Below are 17,246 nucleotides of genomic sequence, written 5' to 3'. Positions count from 1 at the left end.
CAAACAAATTCTAGAGTCACCCCTGGTCTACATTTATGGCGATATTTCGAAAAGGCGTCCACCTATAAAACTAAGGCCCACGCCCTTTTAAAATACTCATTAACACCTTTCATTTGACACCCATATAGTACAAACAAATTCTAGAGTCACCCCTGGTCCACGTTTATAGCGATATCTCGAAAAGGCGCCCACATATAGAACTAAGGCCCACTCCTTTTTAAAATACTCATTAACACCTTTCATTTGATACCCATATCGTACAAACAAATTCTGCGTCACACTTGGTCCACGTTTATGGCGATATCTCGAAAAGGAACCCACCTATAGAACTAAGGCCCACTCCCTTTTAAAATACTCATTAACACCTTTCATTTGATACCCATATCGTACAAACAAATTCTAGAGTCACCCCTGGTCTACATTTATGGCGATATTTCGAAAAGGCGTCCACCTATAAAACTAAGGCCCACGCCCTTTTAAAATACTCATTAACACCTTTCATTTGACACCCATATAGTACAAACAAATTCTAGAGTCACCCCTGGTCCACGTTTATAGCGATATCTCGAAAAGGCGCCCACATATAGAACTAAGGCCCACTCCTTTTTAAAATACTCATTAACACCTTTCATTTGATACCCATATCGTACAAACAAATTCTGCGTCACACTTGGTCCACGTTTATGGCGATATCTCGAAAAGGAACCCACCTATAGAACTAAGGCCCACTCCCTTTTAAAATACTCATTAACACCTTTCATTTGATACCCATATAGTACAAACAAATTCTAGAGTCACCCCTGGTCCACGTTTATAGCGATATCTCGAAAAGGCGCCCACATATAGAACTAAGGCCCACTCCTTTTTAAAATACTCATTAACACCTTTCATTTGATACCCATATCGTACAAACAAATTCTGCGTCACACTTGGTCCACGTTTATGGCGATATCTCGAAAAGGAACCCACCTATAGAACTAAGGCCCACTCCTTTTTAAAATACTCATTAAGACCTTTCATTTGATACCCATATCGCACAAACAAATTCTAGAGTCGCCCCTGGTCCACCTTTATGGCGATTTTTCGAAAAGGCGTCCACCTATAGAACTAAGGCCCACGCCCTTTTAAAATACCCATTAACACCTTTCATTTGATACCCATATCGTACAAACAAATTCTGCGTCACACTTGGTCCACGTTTATGGCGATATCTCGAAAAGGCATCCACCTATAGAACTAAGGCCCACTCCCTTTTAAAATACTCATTAACACCTTTCATTTGATACCCATATAGTACAAACAAATTCTAGAGTCACCCCTGGTCCACGTTTATGGCGATATCTCGAAAAGGCGTGCACACATAGAACTAAGGTCCACTCCTTTTTAAAATACTCATTAAGACCTTTCATCTGATACCCATATCGCACAAACAAATTCTAGAGTCGCCCCTGGTCCACCTTTATGGCGATTTTTCGAAAAGGCGTCCACCTATAGAACTAAGGCCCACGCCCTTTTAAAATACCCATTAACACCTTTCATTTGATACCCATATTATACAAACGCATTCTAGAGTCAACCCTGGCCCACTTTTATAACGATATTCCGAAAAGGCGTCCACATATAGAACTAAGGCCCACTCCCTTTTAAAATACTCATTAACACCTTTTATTTGGTACCCATATAGTACAAACAAATTCTAGAGTCATCCCTGGTCCACGTTTATGGCGATATCTCGAAAAGGCGTCCACACATAGAACTAAGGCCACTCCTTTTTAAAATACTCATTAACACCTTTCATTTGATACCCATATCGTACAAACAAATTCTAGAGTTGCCCCTGGTCCACCTTTATGGCGATATTTCGAAAAGGCGTCCATCTATAGAACTAAGGCCCACGTCTTTTTAAAATACTCATTAACACCTTTCATTTGATACCCATATCGTACAAACAAATTTTAGAGTCACCCCTGGTCCACGTTTATGGCGATATCTCGAAAAGGCATCCACCTATTAAACTAAGGCCCACGCCCTTTTAAAATACTCATTAACACCTTTCATTTGATACCCATATAGTACAAAAAAAATCTAGAGTCACCCCTGGTCCACCTTTATGGCGATATTTCGAAAAGGCGTCCATCTATAGAACGAAGGCCCACTCCCTTTTAAAAAAAACTCATTAAAACCTTTCCTTTGATACCCATATCGTACAAACAAAGTCTAGAGTCACCCCTGGTCCAGAAAGGCCCACTCCCTCTTAAAATACTCATTAACTCCTTTCGTTTGATACCCACATCGTACAAACAAATTCTAGAGTCACCCCTGGCCCACCTTTATGGCGATATCTCGAAAAGGCGTCCACCTATAGAACTAAGGCCCACGCCCTTTTAAAATACTCATTAACACCTTTCATTTGATACCCATATTGTACAAACGCATTCTAGACTCACCCCTGGTCCACTTTTATAACGATATTTCGAAAAGGCGTCCACCTATAGAACTAAGGCCCACTCCCTTTTAAAAAAAACTCATTAAAACCTTTCCTTTGATACCCATATCGTACAAACAAAGTCTAGAGTCACCCCTGGTCCAGAAAGGCCCACTCCCTCTTAAAATACTCATTAACACCTTTCGTTTGATACCCATATCGTACAAACAAATTCTAGAGTCACCCCTGGCCCACCTTTATGGCGATATCTCGAAAAGGCGTCCACCTATAGAACTAAGGCCCACGCCCTTTTAAAATACTCATTAACACCTTTCATTTGATACCCATATTGTACAAACGCATTCTAGACTCACCCCTGGTCCACTTTTATAACGATATTTCGAAAAGGCGTCCACCTATAGAACTAAGGCCCACTCCCTTTTAAAAAAAACTCATTAAAACCTTTCCTTTGATACCCATATCGTACAAACAAAGTCTAGAGTCACCCCTGGTCCAGAAAGGCCCACTCCCTCTTAAAATACTCATTAACTCCTTTCGTTTGATACCCACATCGTACAAACAAATTCTAGAGTCACCCCTGGCCCACCTTTATGGCGATATCTCGAAAAGGCGTCCACCTATAGAACTAAGGCCCACGCCCTTTTAAAATACTCATTAACACCTTTCATTTGATACCCATATTATACAAACGCATTCTAGAGTCAACCCTGGCCCACTTTTATAACGATATTCCGAAAAGGCGTCCACATATAGAACTAAGGCCCACTCCCTTTTAAAATACTCATTAACACCTTTTATTTGGTACCCATATAGTACAAACAAATTCTAGAGTCACCCCTGGTCCACGTTTATAGCGATATCTCGAAAAGGCGCCCACATATAGAACTAAGGCCCACTCCTTTTTAAAATACTCATTAACACCTTTCATTTGATACCCATATAGTACAAAAAAAATCTAGAGTCACCCCTGGTCCACCTTTATGGCGATATTTCGAAAAGGCGTCCATCTATAGAACGAAGGCCCACTCCCTTTTAAAAAAAACTCATTAAAACCTTTCCTTTGATACCCATATCGTACAAACAAAGTCTAGAGTCACCCCTGGTCCAGAAAGGCCCACTCCCTCTTAAAATACTCATTAACACCTTTCGTTTGATACCCATATCGTACAAACAAATTCTAGAGTCAGCCCTGGTCCATCTTTATGGCGATATCTCGAAACGGCGTCCATCTATAGAACTTAGGCCCACGCCCTTTTAAAATACTCATTAATACCTTTCATTTGATACCCATATCGTAAAAACAAATTCTAGAGTCAGGCCTGGTCCACCTTTATGGCGATATCCCTAAATGGCGTCCATCTATAGAACTATGGCCCACTTCCTCTTAAAATACTTTTTAATACCTTCCATTTGACACACATGTCATGCAAACACATTCCAGGGTTACCCTAGGTTCTTTTTACAACATGGTGATTTTCCCTTACTTTGTCTCCAAAACTCTCAACTGAGTATGTAATGTTCGGTTACACCCGAACTTAGCCTTCCTTACTTGTTGTCTATTATTTTTGTTAGCTTTATTTTAAATTCAATTTAACACATTTACACGATGCGAAAATTGAAAAACCTACATATGTATGTACTTATGTATGCATTTGGGATGTATTTGTATATATTTTGACTCACATTTAGTTATAATCAGAGCTGCTCAACTCCTATACACTTAAAACCAGGGACGGAAAATAATAATGTTTTTTTTCGGAGTCGAAAAATTCCAGGTAAAAAAATTGTCCTACGTGAAAATGTTTGAGTTCCAAGGTATCCTTATAGCAATATCATGTCGAATCTTGCATCCTTTTTATTTTTCGGACTTTTTCCATAAAAGTCCACATATAAAAGTAAAATCTGTATTTTTATTTTTTTAGTCCGATAGAACTAGAGTCCGACGAATGTTCGGCTTCGGCTTCGGTTTGCCGATTAGTCGGCTGTGTTTTCATGTTAGGCTAACTAATCGGCTTCGGACAAAAAAGCGGCCGAAGTTTTGGCCGAAGCCGAACATTAAGCCCTGATTTTATTTTGAAATTGAAAAGCAATCGAAACATGAAAATAAACATCATATTTTGGGCTACCGCGAGTTATTTTGAGGATAGCAAAAGAACACACCGTTGACAACATTTTCGTGAGATCAGCTGACTGTCAGTGCATATCAAAGCACATTTTTTACAATGTGTTTATTTAAGTACATTTATATTTTCAATTTTCATGCAGTTTACTAAATGGCTAAGATTTGGGAATATTTCAAACGTGAGGAAGCAAGTGCATTATGCAATGAATGTGGTAAGAAATTTTCGTTAGGGATCGCCGACAAAAAAAGCAAACGACGAGGAATATAAAAAATAACTTAGAGAAAATTCACCGGCATAAATAGAAAGATTTCCAGGAATGTGTTGAAAAGAAGAAGGAAAACTTCAAAGCAAAATATGACACCAGCAGCCCGGAAAAAGGTGTAAAACAGTTGACGATGAGAATATGTGAATGGTTTTTGATGTTTTATGTTTCCTTAAAAAAAAAAAAAAATTAATAAGAAGTTATGAAAAGTATTTTTTATTTGAAAAATATGGAGTTATTCGGCTTAGGTAATCGGCCGATTAGTAAATCTAAGCCGAATGTTCGGTTCGGCTCCGGCTTCGGCTCAAAAACCTGCGTTCGGTTGGACTCTAGAAAGAACTAGTTAAACTCGGACTTTTAAAAATAGAAGTCCGGAAAAGTTAAATTCGGACTTATTTTTTAAGGCCAAAATAAAAGTCCGGCTGGATAACAAAGAAATGGCTTATCCGAATTAAAAAAAATTGTTTGTTTCGGTTAAGCCGTTTCTTTGTTATCAAGCGGGCCTTTTATTTTGGCCTTAAAAATAAAAGTCCGGATTTAACTTTTATTTCCGGACTTTTATTTTTAAAAGTCCGAGTTTAACTAGTTCTGTCGGACTCAAAAAGTAAAAATCCGAAAATAATTTTTATCTTGGTCCAAATATATTAAAAGTCCAAAATTAATAGTTTTGCAAGGAATTATATTATAAAAGGAATAACAGGTTCGGGCCCTGCTTAAAACACTTTTGTTTTTGTTTTGCCCTAAAAAATAAGCACAGATGCAAATTCACACTTTGAATATAAAAAAAATTTCATAGCACTCCCATATGCCTTACATATAAACTCGATTCATATGAAAGTATGTAACTGAATTTCATATGAAAGTGCAAAGAAAACGCACTTCCGTACGAAACCAAGGCACTTCGGTATGATATTCAAATTTACACTAACAAATAGGCACCAACCAATTTTTAAAAAAATTTGTAGCACTGAGAGAAATTTTAATTCAAAATTTATTGATTGAGACCATCAAAATTCTTCCAACATTTAAAATACTTTTTTTTTCAATTTAAAAAAGTTTTAGTCTATATATAATTTTCTATATGTATGTATTGTGTTTTGCACTTCTATATAAACATATTTGAACAGCCCTGTTTATGACTAATGTATACTTTCTGTAATGTACTTAGTGTTTTTTTTTTACAAAAAACATGCAGGTTATTAAAAACATATTTACCACTTTTCCATTTGAGAATCACCAATTTACGTTTTTCACTTCACATAAACATTGCAAAGTATTGCTGTGAGCATCCTAAATAAACAAAAGTTACAGTAAAAGAAAAACAACACTCCAAGCCAGACAAGAAAACAATTTGATTTTAATTGAAAAATAGCATACGCGAAAAATTTTTTATTCTTCGTCGTCCATGTAGGAAAATGAAGAAAGGTAGGAGAGAGTAGGTATGTGTATAATGGATATTGGCAAATGCTTATGAGTGGCGAATCATTTTAATGGTTATCTTGTTAAAAGCAATAGCAGGTACATACATAGATGAAATCATGTTAGTTAAAAATTAAATACCACAAATACCCTTAACAGGTCCAAAGTAGTAGAAGGAGAAGGGTCTGCGGTATACTGTGCTGATTCAGAAATAAACAGATCCTACAAACTGCCTGATCAATGTAGCGTTTTCCAAGCAGAAGTATTACCCGTAACCAAAGCAGTAGAAACACTGGAAGATAATAGCTTTAACTGCAGCCGTGTTAACTTTTGTATTGACAGCCAAGCAGCAAATTAAGGCAATAATCTCGAATAGCACAGCATCTTAAAGTGTGTTAAGAGTGTAAGAAATCCCTGGAAATAATAGAGATAGGGAAAATCATACATCTACATTAGGTCCCAGGTCATATGGGAATAGATGTCAATGAAAAAGCGGATCAACTAGATAAGAAGAGCGCATCCCTTGAAGTTTGAATACAGCTTCTGGCCGAACAAAGAAGGCCAAGGGTTAAAGGTTAAAAAATTGCGCAACTTCCCAATTTTATTTAATTTTAGTATTTATTCTTATACATACATAAATATTTAGGTTAAGAACTGAAGTTATATAAAGCCAAAATTTATAAAATCCATCAGATCTCATTAATTGTGTATCATTAAAAAAGCAAAAGTTTAAATACTTAAAATATAACTTGAAGTTTCATGCAGCGCCCTCCACTTATGCTTTGAACCTAAAACAACAATTAAAACTGATGACCAAAGTTGAAATCCCTACAGCAATTTGTATAAAAGCTATTAAATGAGAGGAGGGAGCAGGGCCGAATTAACCCTCAACGGGGCCCTAAGCAACAATCAATTTGGGGGCCCTTTTTTTCAAGTCCGTTGCCTTTCTTTTCGATTAAAAAATACAAACTTATATCTCTCATAAAAAATTTATTGTCACAATGTAATAATATCAATAAAATTACTATATACATTTTAAATATATCGTTTTCTACATTTGTTTTCGGAAAATCCATCAATTATATCATCAATATCGATTTAGTTCAATAAATCTGACTCAATGCAAAGTAAACCAGCAGAGTTGATTCTTTTTAATTGCGAGAAGGATCGTTCGGCAGAATAATTTGTGATCATTAATGTTAAAAAAATCCGAAGAGCTATTTCTGTGTTAGGAAATATATCGGCTAGTTGATCTTCCATTACTTACACAAATGACTATGAGTTTTTTGTGCATCAGTTTATCTGGAGTTCACGTAACTTTGGAATTGTTTCACTTCAATGAAAAATTCTTCAAAATCACAAGAATAAAAACGAGTTAAGTTATTTATAACTTCGTGGAGGTCTCCATCACTTAGAGAAAAGTTGATGAGAAAGGCAAATCTCTCTGAAACTTCCATATACACTTTCGCACGTCGCTTGATTTCACTGTGAAGATTGTCGATGATTTCGAAGAAGCCTTTTGTCCTAAAATCATCGCGAGGCGAAAATTCTACTTCTGGAGCAAATTCGTCATTATTTTCTTCTACGACGAGTACGTGTTACAAATAATTGTACTAGTCCCAAAGTAGACTAAATAAAGACCATATTACAATACTGAATATTGGAGTTATTTATTCCACAGTTCAGCGATACAAACTTTAGCAGAAGGTGAAAAATATCAGGAAATCCCCAAACTCGTTAAAATACATTAATTTATTTGTCATCCATCATTAATCATTCACTCATTCATCATTCTAGTTGAAATTTCCGTTTCTACACCCTCTGTTCCGAAAAAAACCGAAATTTTTCAAAATAAAAACAACCAGTGTACATTTTGAGATAATTCTTTTTTATTAGTCAATATACTCTCCTTTCAATTCGGTACACTTCTTTGCACGCTCATACAATTTGAGTTGGAAATGTACATTTAGGAAAGAGTTCTTCGGTCGTCGCCTTTGAATGCGGTCAATTGAGCTTTATTTATTTGACTAAAATTTATTTTCAGTTCTGATTATATTTTTCTTTCACTCTCTAGAATTTTTTGGTTGTAAGAAAATTTTAGAAGTCCTTTTCATATTTTGCGGCCCCCTAAAATCGGGAGCCCCAGGTAATTGCCTATTCTGCCTACTTGTTAATCCGGCCCTGGTAGGGAGGATAAGCAGCGAAGTATGTATGTTTGAAGTATTGTTTTGTTTGACTATACTTGACAGCACTTAACGGTTTATTCGCTTATTTTTTTATTTTCGTTATATACGAGTATGTACCACCTTGAATTCTTCTTCAAGTGATTACTTATATAAGTATACTCCGATATGCTCATATATGTACTAGGTTGGCTCTAAACTGCTTGGGGTTATTCATAACACAGGTCGACAAAATTTGAAAAAAAGTTCAGAACCAGAAACGTGCTAATACTTTTCGAAAGCCCTTTGGCTCGCTAATTCAGAATACCGAATCAGATTTTTCATATTTTTTCTTGTTTTCCAAATATACTTACATAAAAATCTCGTTTTTCGGCTGCATTGAATATAAAACTTTACCACGAAAACAAATTTTTATTAAAAAGCTATATAATATACTACCGCTTTAAAACACAATCATTTCCTTCAAAAACGCTGAGTTTTTCTGACATATTTTATTTTACTTCGTATAAGTCCTTGATAGCTGCGAACAAAAGCAATATGTGTAGCATAATTTCAGGCCGACTTTCTTATATGGGCTTGGAGTTGTGTAGCAGACGAAGTGGTCGATATAATTCCTTTTAACTTTAATGTTTTAGTTTAATTCAATTTTATTTCAAACACGCGAAGCTTGCTATATGCAGTTGTTAAGTGACTAACATGCCTAAAAGTAGACTTGAAATTTGTGAAAAAATTATATATGGAGAAAATATTGCAAACATAATACAGTTTGAAGAACAGTAGCCGTTTTCTTTTTGTATATACGTCTACATTTGCAACTATAACAAAACGTTCATCGAAATCTACACATAGTATTAGTGCATGGAAAAATAGTGGAGACACATACCTTTTCGGCTATAGTATATAACCCATACCACAACTTAAAGTGGAGAATAGTGGAGACACACTTTTTATACTCAGCTAAGCAGAGCTCACAGAGTATATTAATTTTGTTCGCATAACGGTACCCCGTTGATCTGGGCGAAAAAAGAAACTCATTTAGCCATGTCCGTCCGTCTGTCCGTAAACACGATAACTTGAGTAAATTTTGAGGTATCTTAATGAAATTTGGTATGTAAGTTCCTGGGCACTCATCTCCGATCTATTTAAAATGAACGAAATTGGATCATAACCACGCCCACTTTTTCGATATCGAAAATTTCGAAAAACCGAAAAAGTGCGATAATTCATTACCAAAGACGGATAAAGCGATGAAACTTGGTAGGCGGGTTGACCTTATGACGCAGAATAGAAAATTACTAAAATTTTGGACAATGGGCGTGGAACCGCCCACTTTTAAAAGGTAATTTAAAAGTTTTATAAGCTGTAATTTGGCAGCTGTGTATGTAATGTTCGGTTACAACCGAACTTAGCCTTTCTTACTGGTTTAGTACAAATTTTGTGCGCTACAATTTTATAAGTGTAGATTAAGCTATGCACTTAGCAGTTCATACAAAGTTTAAGTGCATATGTATATACATGTAAAAAAAAAACACAGCTTAATTCGCATGGGGAGCTTCCCAAAAAATAAAGTATATTTTCAAAGAAAATGACTGCACTTTCAAATTTTATTTGTTTTGTAATAAAGAGAAATTTACATGACGAGAAAGTGTAATGAATGTAACAGGAAACACAATTTCCTGCATCTTCAAGAACGAATGTCTTCAAAACCATTACCAATTTCAAATTCTGAACACCAAAGGCCTTTAGAAAAGTATACGCTCATTTCTGTGTCTAAAATTTGTCGACCCCGTGCTATTTTCTGAGATCTGCCCCAAATTTCAACCTTCCCTAACACTAAAACTCCATCATCAAAAATCCCTAAAACAGTACACAGTGCGCAGAAAAGTATGCGACTTTAAATAACATGATGTCACAAGGAATTACAGCCTAACTTCTATACCTTAAAATAGGACTGAGGCGGTTATTCCTTATAATCATATAGTACTAAACGTTGCATACTTTTCTGCACACTTGGTACTATTTCAGAGATTTTTGGCGATGGAGTTTTAGCGTTAGCGAAATCTGAAATTTGGCGGCTGGCTCATACTAGAGCTATCAAACAGAAACCTATAACTTTTTAAAAACTAAGAAAAAAAGCAAGTATTGCACAACTTTAAACATTTTGTATTGGAAAGCCAAATAGGTGCAGCCACTCCAAATGTTTTAGCGAGAGAATTGAATGAACCCTCCTAAATATGACGTAACATAATTAAAGCCACATGTTAGTATAAAACCCCTATTCTTAATGCTCCGCATCATTACTTATTTTGGATCACCCTAGTGTATACCCTTTTCATGGTTCCCCTTGCATTCTCTAGCACCACTTTTAACACTCATCCAAACGTACGTAAGTAGCTCCCTCAAATAAGAGCGATTGTCCACTTCAGCAAAAAGTTTCTGCTGTTATGTTATTCTTGGCACTTTTTGTGTTGTTATTGGTTTTTGAAAGTTGGTTGTTTTAAGCATTTGCTTCTACATATTTGTTGGTTTTGTGTATAATTTTTCATTTTTTATTTTCTTTTTTAAGGACCTTAGAGGAAAAGGTGTTTTTCTTTGTTAATGGCTCTAAGAGGGTTAAAAGTGTTGCGAAATCTAATTGCAGCCAAAGTTGGTGGAAAGAGGGACAAGTCAGATTTTTTTTTGATAAGTATTTAAAAAAATGGTTTTTGTGATTTTTGAGGATTAAAAGCTGGGTGCCTTTATGTCGCAAAATTAATAAAATTACACTGGTAAACAAAAAAAGTTTACTTAAATAATGTAGCCACCAATGGTTACCAGATAAGATAGAGCAGTACAGCACTTAACTCTACCCAGCCAAAGCACTTATCATTGATCGTTATCAAGATCACCGAAAGGTGATTGCTAGAAAGCGACCTGAAATGGCGTGCAATTAGTATTGGCGTTTGAGGAAACAATAGGGCGCTTGCGTGATCGGGGATTAATTTTCCAAGCAGATATCACTGTGAAAACTGTTTGACTGAACTTTTGGCCACTTGAGGCCTGTTCTAGTAAACGAGTCAGCTTGGAAAGAGCTAATATGGCACTGGTCTCAAAATCTATTATCTCCCAGCGTTCAGTAGAATATTTGTAACTCCACGCAGTGAGCTCCAATATCATGGAGAGTACCTTCAATACAATATGTGTAGCGATATCACCCTGCTCATGAAGTTATGTCGGCTCAGTAGCAGGGAGCCATTCAAAGAGTTGTGCGAACTTGGAGCTTAATCCGAAACCAAATCGGAGCAACGCTGGTACAGCGCGCGACAACGGTTGAATAGCGGGCAGCCAACAGCGCAAGTTAAACGACTGATGGTATACCTTCGCCGTAGCTACTGGTCTCAGGAAGTAGGCCCTTTAATGACACTAAGGATATTCATCTTAGAAAGGTAGGAAGCTGGTAGGGGTCTGAATAGAGGGCGGATTTGTACCAGCTGGACACCGTAATCCAACCCGTGGGTAGTAGGGGTAAGTGGGACCTTTAGGTATAGTGGTAGCTCCCTGGGCTCATGCGCCCGTACGCGGTCAGATCCCCTGAGAAGATCTCGGTGCTCTACAGCTTCCGCAACCCAATTGTCAACATCAGCTCTCGGGCAAAGCCCTGTTATAAATATGAATGTGTCATACACATATTAAGAATACTCCAAGAAGACGGTGCAATGTGGTCATACTAAATCGTTCCCGAGATGCTCAAAGGCAACAACAACCACTGGCCTTCTTTGGAAAACGTCAATCCCGCACCCTTGCATCGTATGTGCCAAGGGGTGGTGCTCCAACTTTTTTTGTGTAGGAAACTTTGATGGCGTAAGATTAGGCGTTGTGCTGAGGTTATGTAACGCACCACTTTCAAGGAAGGATAGCGCTATTTTTTTTCCGATCCAACCTACCTGTGGCCAATCCTGCTTAGTTAGCAGGCGAGGCTCTGACGACCACATGTTCCTCACGGAAGCAGGGAATGAGCCAGAGATTGAACGTCGTCATATTAGAACGTGCTATTTTCCGAAACGTACTACATGCATCGGTAAAAATCGTCAAAATCTTCGAGGGGTCTCTTTATTGCTACAAGGAGAAAAATAAGATGTGCAAGTCTTATAGCATTCGACAAAAACTTATAAATAAGAGATGACTACAATCTGAGGATGGGTGTAATTACACTGCCTTTCGGAGACGTATGCTCATAAATTAGGCGCTGTTAGTAGCAGCATATAAAGGAAGTGCGGGCTGCAGTAAGAAACGGTTGGTCTCGTTCTGTGTGGTGTCCTGAGCTCACGAGGTTAAGTCTCCAACTCCTAGATGCGGCAGAGTAACCAATTATCGAGACAGCAATTAAGATGGGCCCTAAAAAATTGCTAAGAGGAAAGTATTATTTTAAAACATAAGTCCTGTTGCTTTGTTGAGTTTTTTAGTATGATCGTCAACCAAATTCTGGAAACACTCTGCAGACATCCAGTCTGAGTTTAATATACATCGTATCGTGTACTATTTTTTTATTTTTTTCTACGAATTGGAGGACCTACATCGAATAGCATCTGTCAATTTTTTCCTTTTCATGGCAAAAATACTCTGGAAGGCTGATATACCACCGAGAGTCGACCTCGTTTAAGAAAAACTTTTCTTATGTAAGAACTTGTACGTGAGACCATCGATATGGTAGTGTGCTGAACAATCTCTATACGATGGCTTGAGCCGGAAAATGAGATACCTCTTTAAGCTTTCGCCGCTAATATTTTTTTGAGGAGGGTTTTGTCTTTCATCTGATTCAGCTTAAGAATATCCTTAATTTTGATTCGCCTTTCGATACTTATTCCGGTATTGCGTAAATCTAAATGTTGCAACACCTTGTTGAAACCAATGACTTTGCAGAGTTGCTTGGCAAATTCCTGTAGTAAAACAGATATTAGTTATTTTTATAAAAACTAACTTCAGGACCAAGTTTGAAAGTGTGTTACCTCACCCACATCATTGTTCGAAACATCAATACTAATTAATGACTTATTCGTCACAATCAATTTCATGAATAATTTCGTAATCGATGAACAAATGGAACAACCACTTATATCAATCATCTCTACGGGTATTACATACATGAGCGAAAAAATGGCAGCAGCACCATCACTTTCAATTGGATTCATGCGTAATATTAGTTTGCGTAGAGAATGTCCTCTAATAGTGCGACTGAGTATGTATGCGCCTTCGGAGGCTGAAAGTTAAGGAGAAGAAAAAACCTGCAAAATATGAGCTTCAGTGAAGGGGTTTCCATACTCACTAATTCTATTATCCGTCAGATCGAGTACCACCAATGTGCCAAAAGATTCCTTATTGCATACACTCACAAATTCTTTAATCCCAGCATCACGCATAGTGCAATGAATTATAGACAATGAAGTTAACTTGTGACAGCCTATATCCAGAGCGCACGCCAATAATGGCAATTGATATGATTCGAGTTTGGTGCTATGTAGGCTTTCTCAAGAAAAAGGGTACTATTAACGTAAGGTGATGGGAGCCATACAATACTACATGCACTTGAAGCTTACCAAAATGTGACTAACTCATGACACTCACTTAGTCCGCGTGACAGTGTCGTTATATCTTTCTTTGACATTGTATTGCTACCCAAACAAAAGTTACTGCCCACCGTCTTTGTTGCGTAAGTCATGCGTAGCATTTGCAATTCGGGTAAGTTGCTCAATATGAAATCGAGTGGAATGTGATCTGTCGATATGGAGTTAAGACAAAAGTATAAGGAAGTCACCGGAAGAATTGTAATATTAATACACTTTTCATCTGTTTGGTGATTTCCGTACCACCTTTTTTGCAAGAAATGAAACCGGTTTCGTTGTACGAGTTTGTATCGTTAAAGTTTCGGTTTCGGCTTTTATGAGAAGATCAAGATGCATCACAAAAATGAAACCAGTCAAATGCTCATAATTGTACGATTGAGCCTTTGAAAAATTAAACGGTTAAAAATTAATACGATTTGTATTTTGGCTTTACTGTGCAGCACTTCGAAGGACTTCGATTATGGTCTCAATTTTATATTTGAAAAATGAAAAGATCCTAAATGGTATCGATTTTGAAAAGTAGAACCGCGGCTACCGTTTCAATTAGGTTTTGAAAAATGAAACGGTTCTAAACGGTTACTGTTTCATTTTCGGTTAAGGGAAAAAGAAAGCTTCGTACCGATTACTGCTTCAATTTAGCTTTCGAACTGATAACGGTTCAAAGCAATTACAGTTTCGGTTTCGAAAATTGATATGGTTCTTAGCGCTTATGGGGTCAATTTCGTTTTTAAAAGTCACATTTTTTGGTTTCGCGGTTGAAAAGTTAAGCGGTTCTAAACCTCTAGGGTATATGGAATAAATAAGCTCCGGTTTTGAAATGTAAAACGGTTCTAAACGGTTTCGATTTTCATTTGTTTTGCAAAATACTACGTTTCTAAACCATTACAATTTCGCTTCTGGTTTTTAAAAAATCAACTTCCTAAAGGGCCACCTTTTCGATTACGGTATTGAAAAAGAAAGTGACTTTAAACGGTTACGGCTTCAATTTCGACCTTCAAATAGGAAACAGTTCTAAACGATGACGATTTCGGTTTGAATTTGAAAAATGAACCTGTTTTAAACGGTTACCGTTTAGAATTATAAAGCGGTTTTGAGAAATATAACGGTTCAACTGCGGCTTTGAAAACTGAAATGGTTCTAAAAGGTTTGCAAAGATGGAAAGTCCCAAATGGTTCCAATTTTGGTTTCGGCTTTGAAAAATATAACGGCTCTAAAAGGTTCGAAGATTTGAAAGGAGAAAAAATTTCCCAAATTTTTACAATTTCGTTTTCGGCTTTGAAAATTTAAACGGTTCCAAATGGGTACGATTTCGATTTCCATTTGGAACAACAGTGTAAACGTTCTGTTTCAGTAACGTTCAAAATGGGTTACATTTCCTATTTTTGTGTTGAAATAAAGCGGTTGTAAATGGTCACGAATTCTATTCCAGTCTCGAAAACTGAAACGGTTCTAAACAGTTTGAAAAAAGGAAATGTCCACCACGTCAACAACTTCGTATTCGGTTTGAACAATAAACCGGTTTTAAACGAGTATGTTTCGATTTCCGTTTGGAACAACAAAACGGTTGCAAAGGGTTACATTTCCCATTTTATTTTTGAAATGAAATGGTTCTAAACGGTGGTGGTTTTACAAAATGAAATGATTGTAACGGTTGACGTTGCGATTTTGGTTATGAAAAAATTCAACGGTTCCAAAAGGTTGGGTTGCAATTCAATTCCGATTTCGGTTTCGAAATAATTAAGCGGTTCGAAATGCTTGGGTTGCAATTTCAATTTTGTTTTGGTTTCATGGCTTGCTTTTTCACATATTTTTTCTTACCCCCAATATATTCCTATACTTTCCTTTGCCTACTCACCATTACGTCCATCGGTGGCCGGTTGTAAACGTGTTATCTCCAGTCGATTTACATATGGCGCACAAATATCCAACACCACTTGCGCTTGCTCTTGCTCGTAATCGCACGTCTCCACGCATTCGATATAGTCCTGCAGATGTCGCTGCATGTAGATGCTAATCCATGGTTGCGCTTGTGACAGACTATTTGTGTGATGATGTGGCTTCCAACGTTGTTGACAACAATGCCGCCAAAAGTTGTTGTCACGTATGTGTTCGGTAAGTAACTTCAGCGGCAGTTGCGTATCCAGGTGAGTGAGTATGTAGTTACGATCCTCTTGACGCGTACCTCATAGATGGGATTGTCTGGCAGAAGGCAAGAATTTTGCGTTAAACATATACAGATATTATTTTGATTTAAATATGCTACTTGTATTGTCGTTGATATATAGTTAGTAATGAAATTATTACCATTCCAATTGGCAACGATAGCATCGAGCGCCAAATGGCGCAATGATTCCGGTTGATTTGGCAATGGCTGCTGCTTCTGCTGGTCATGACTATCAAGTAAGGATTTATCGTGCAATCGTGGTAATATCACATCGCTTGGATTGAAATATGGTTTAGAGGTATTCCCACTCACACTAGAGGCAAATTCGGTACATGAGAAATTCATTGCATGTAGTTTTTGTTTTAATTAAAAATAAGTTTTACTTAAAGGCTTATGTGGATTAAATTGTTCAGGCAACATTTATTTATGCAGGCAAAATAAATAATGGTGATTGTGTCGTCATGGTAATTGTATATGTGTTTTAGGCCTTTTACATCTACGAAGTGGTACACAAATTCATAGGCAGCATTAAACCCAAAAGAGATGTTCAGAAGCTCTGAATGCAGCGCTGATAGCATACCAAATTGATCAGAATGACGAACTGAGTTGATTTAGCCATGTGCGTCTGTCTGTCTATCCGTCCGTCCGTCTGTCTGTCTGTTTGAACGCTAGCAAGTCTCACAGTTTTTGCGATATTTTGATGCAATTTGGTGAGCAGATATATTTGGGTGTCCGATTACTCATTTGTCGGAACCGACCGGATCGGACCACTATAGCATATACCATCCATCCAACCGATTTTTCGAAAAGCCGGGTTTTTTTCATTTGTTTCTTATTTAGTCAGGCGGCGATTAAGGCAATAATCTCACGCAGTACTTAATCAAGAAGTGTTTTGTTATGCAAAGAACCATTGGAAAAACTTCGCTTTGGCCTTGCCATATATCTATACTGGGGTCCCGGTCAAAAAGAGATAGATGGTAGCAAAGAGCCTGGTGTATTGGCAAAGAAGGGTGCAACACTCGCTGAAACGACAATAGACATCCCAATCC

General features: G+C 37.2%; 1 protein-coding gene across 1 annotated transcript; it reads right to left on the bottom strand.

The window, feature by feature from the left end:
* Positions 1–13,073: 13,073 nt before the first annotated feature.
* Positions 13,074–16,542, bottom strand: LOC137235743 (dynein regulatory complex subunit 5-like). The gene is given in 7 exon segments (XM_067758604.1): positions 13,074–13,349; positions 13,419–13,669; positions 13,736–13,932; positions 14,007–14,184; positions 15,889–16,215; positions 16,218–16,232; positions 16,338–16,542. Coding segments are annotated over 7 exon segments (1,347 nt in total). The 3' UTR covers positions 13,074–13,175.
* Between the last annotated feature and the right edge of the window lie 704 nt (positions 16,543–17,246).

This window comes from Eurosta solidaginis, unplaced genomic scaffold (genome assembly GCF_040869045.1).
Source record: "Eurosta solidaginis isolate ZX-2024a unplaced genomic scaffold, ASM4086904v1 ctg00001059.1, whole genome shotgun sequence".
NCBI classification, from domain to species: domain Eukaryota; kingdom Metazoa; phylum Arthropoda; class Insecta; order Diptera; family Tephritidae; genus Eurosta; species Eurosta solidaginis.
This window is presented reverse-complemented; position numbering and strand designations above follow the sequence as displayed.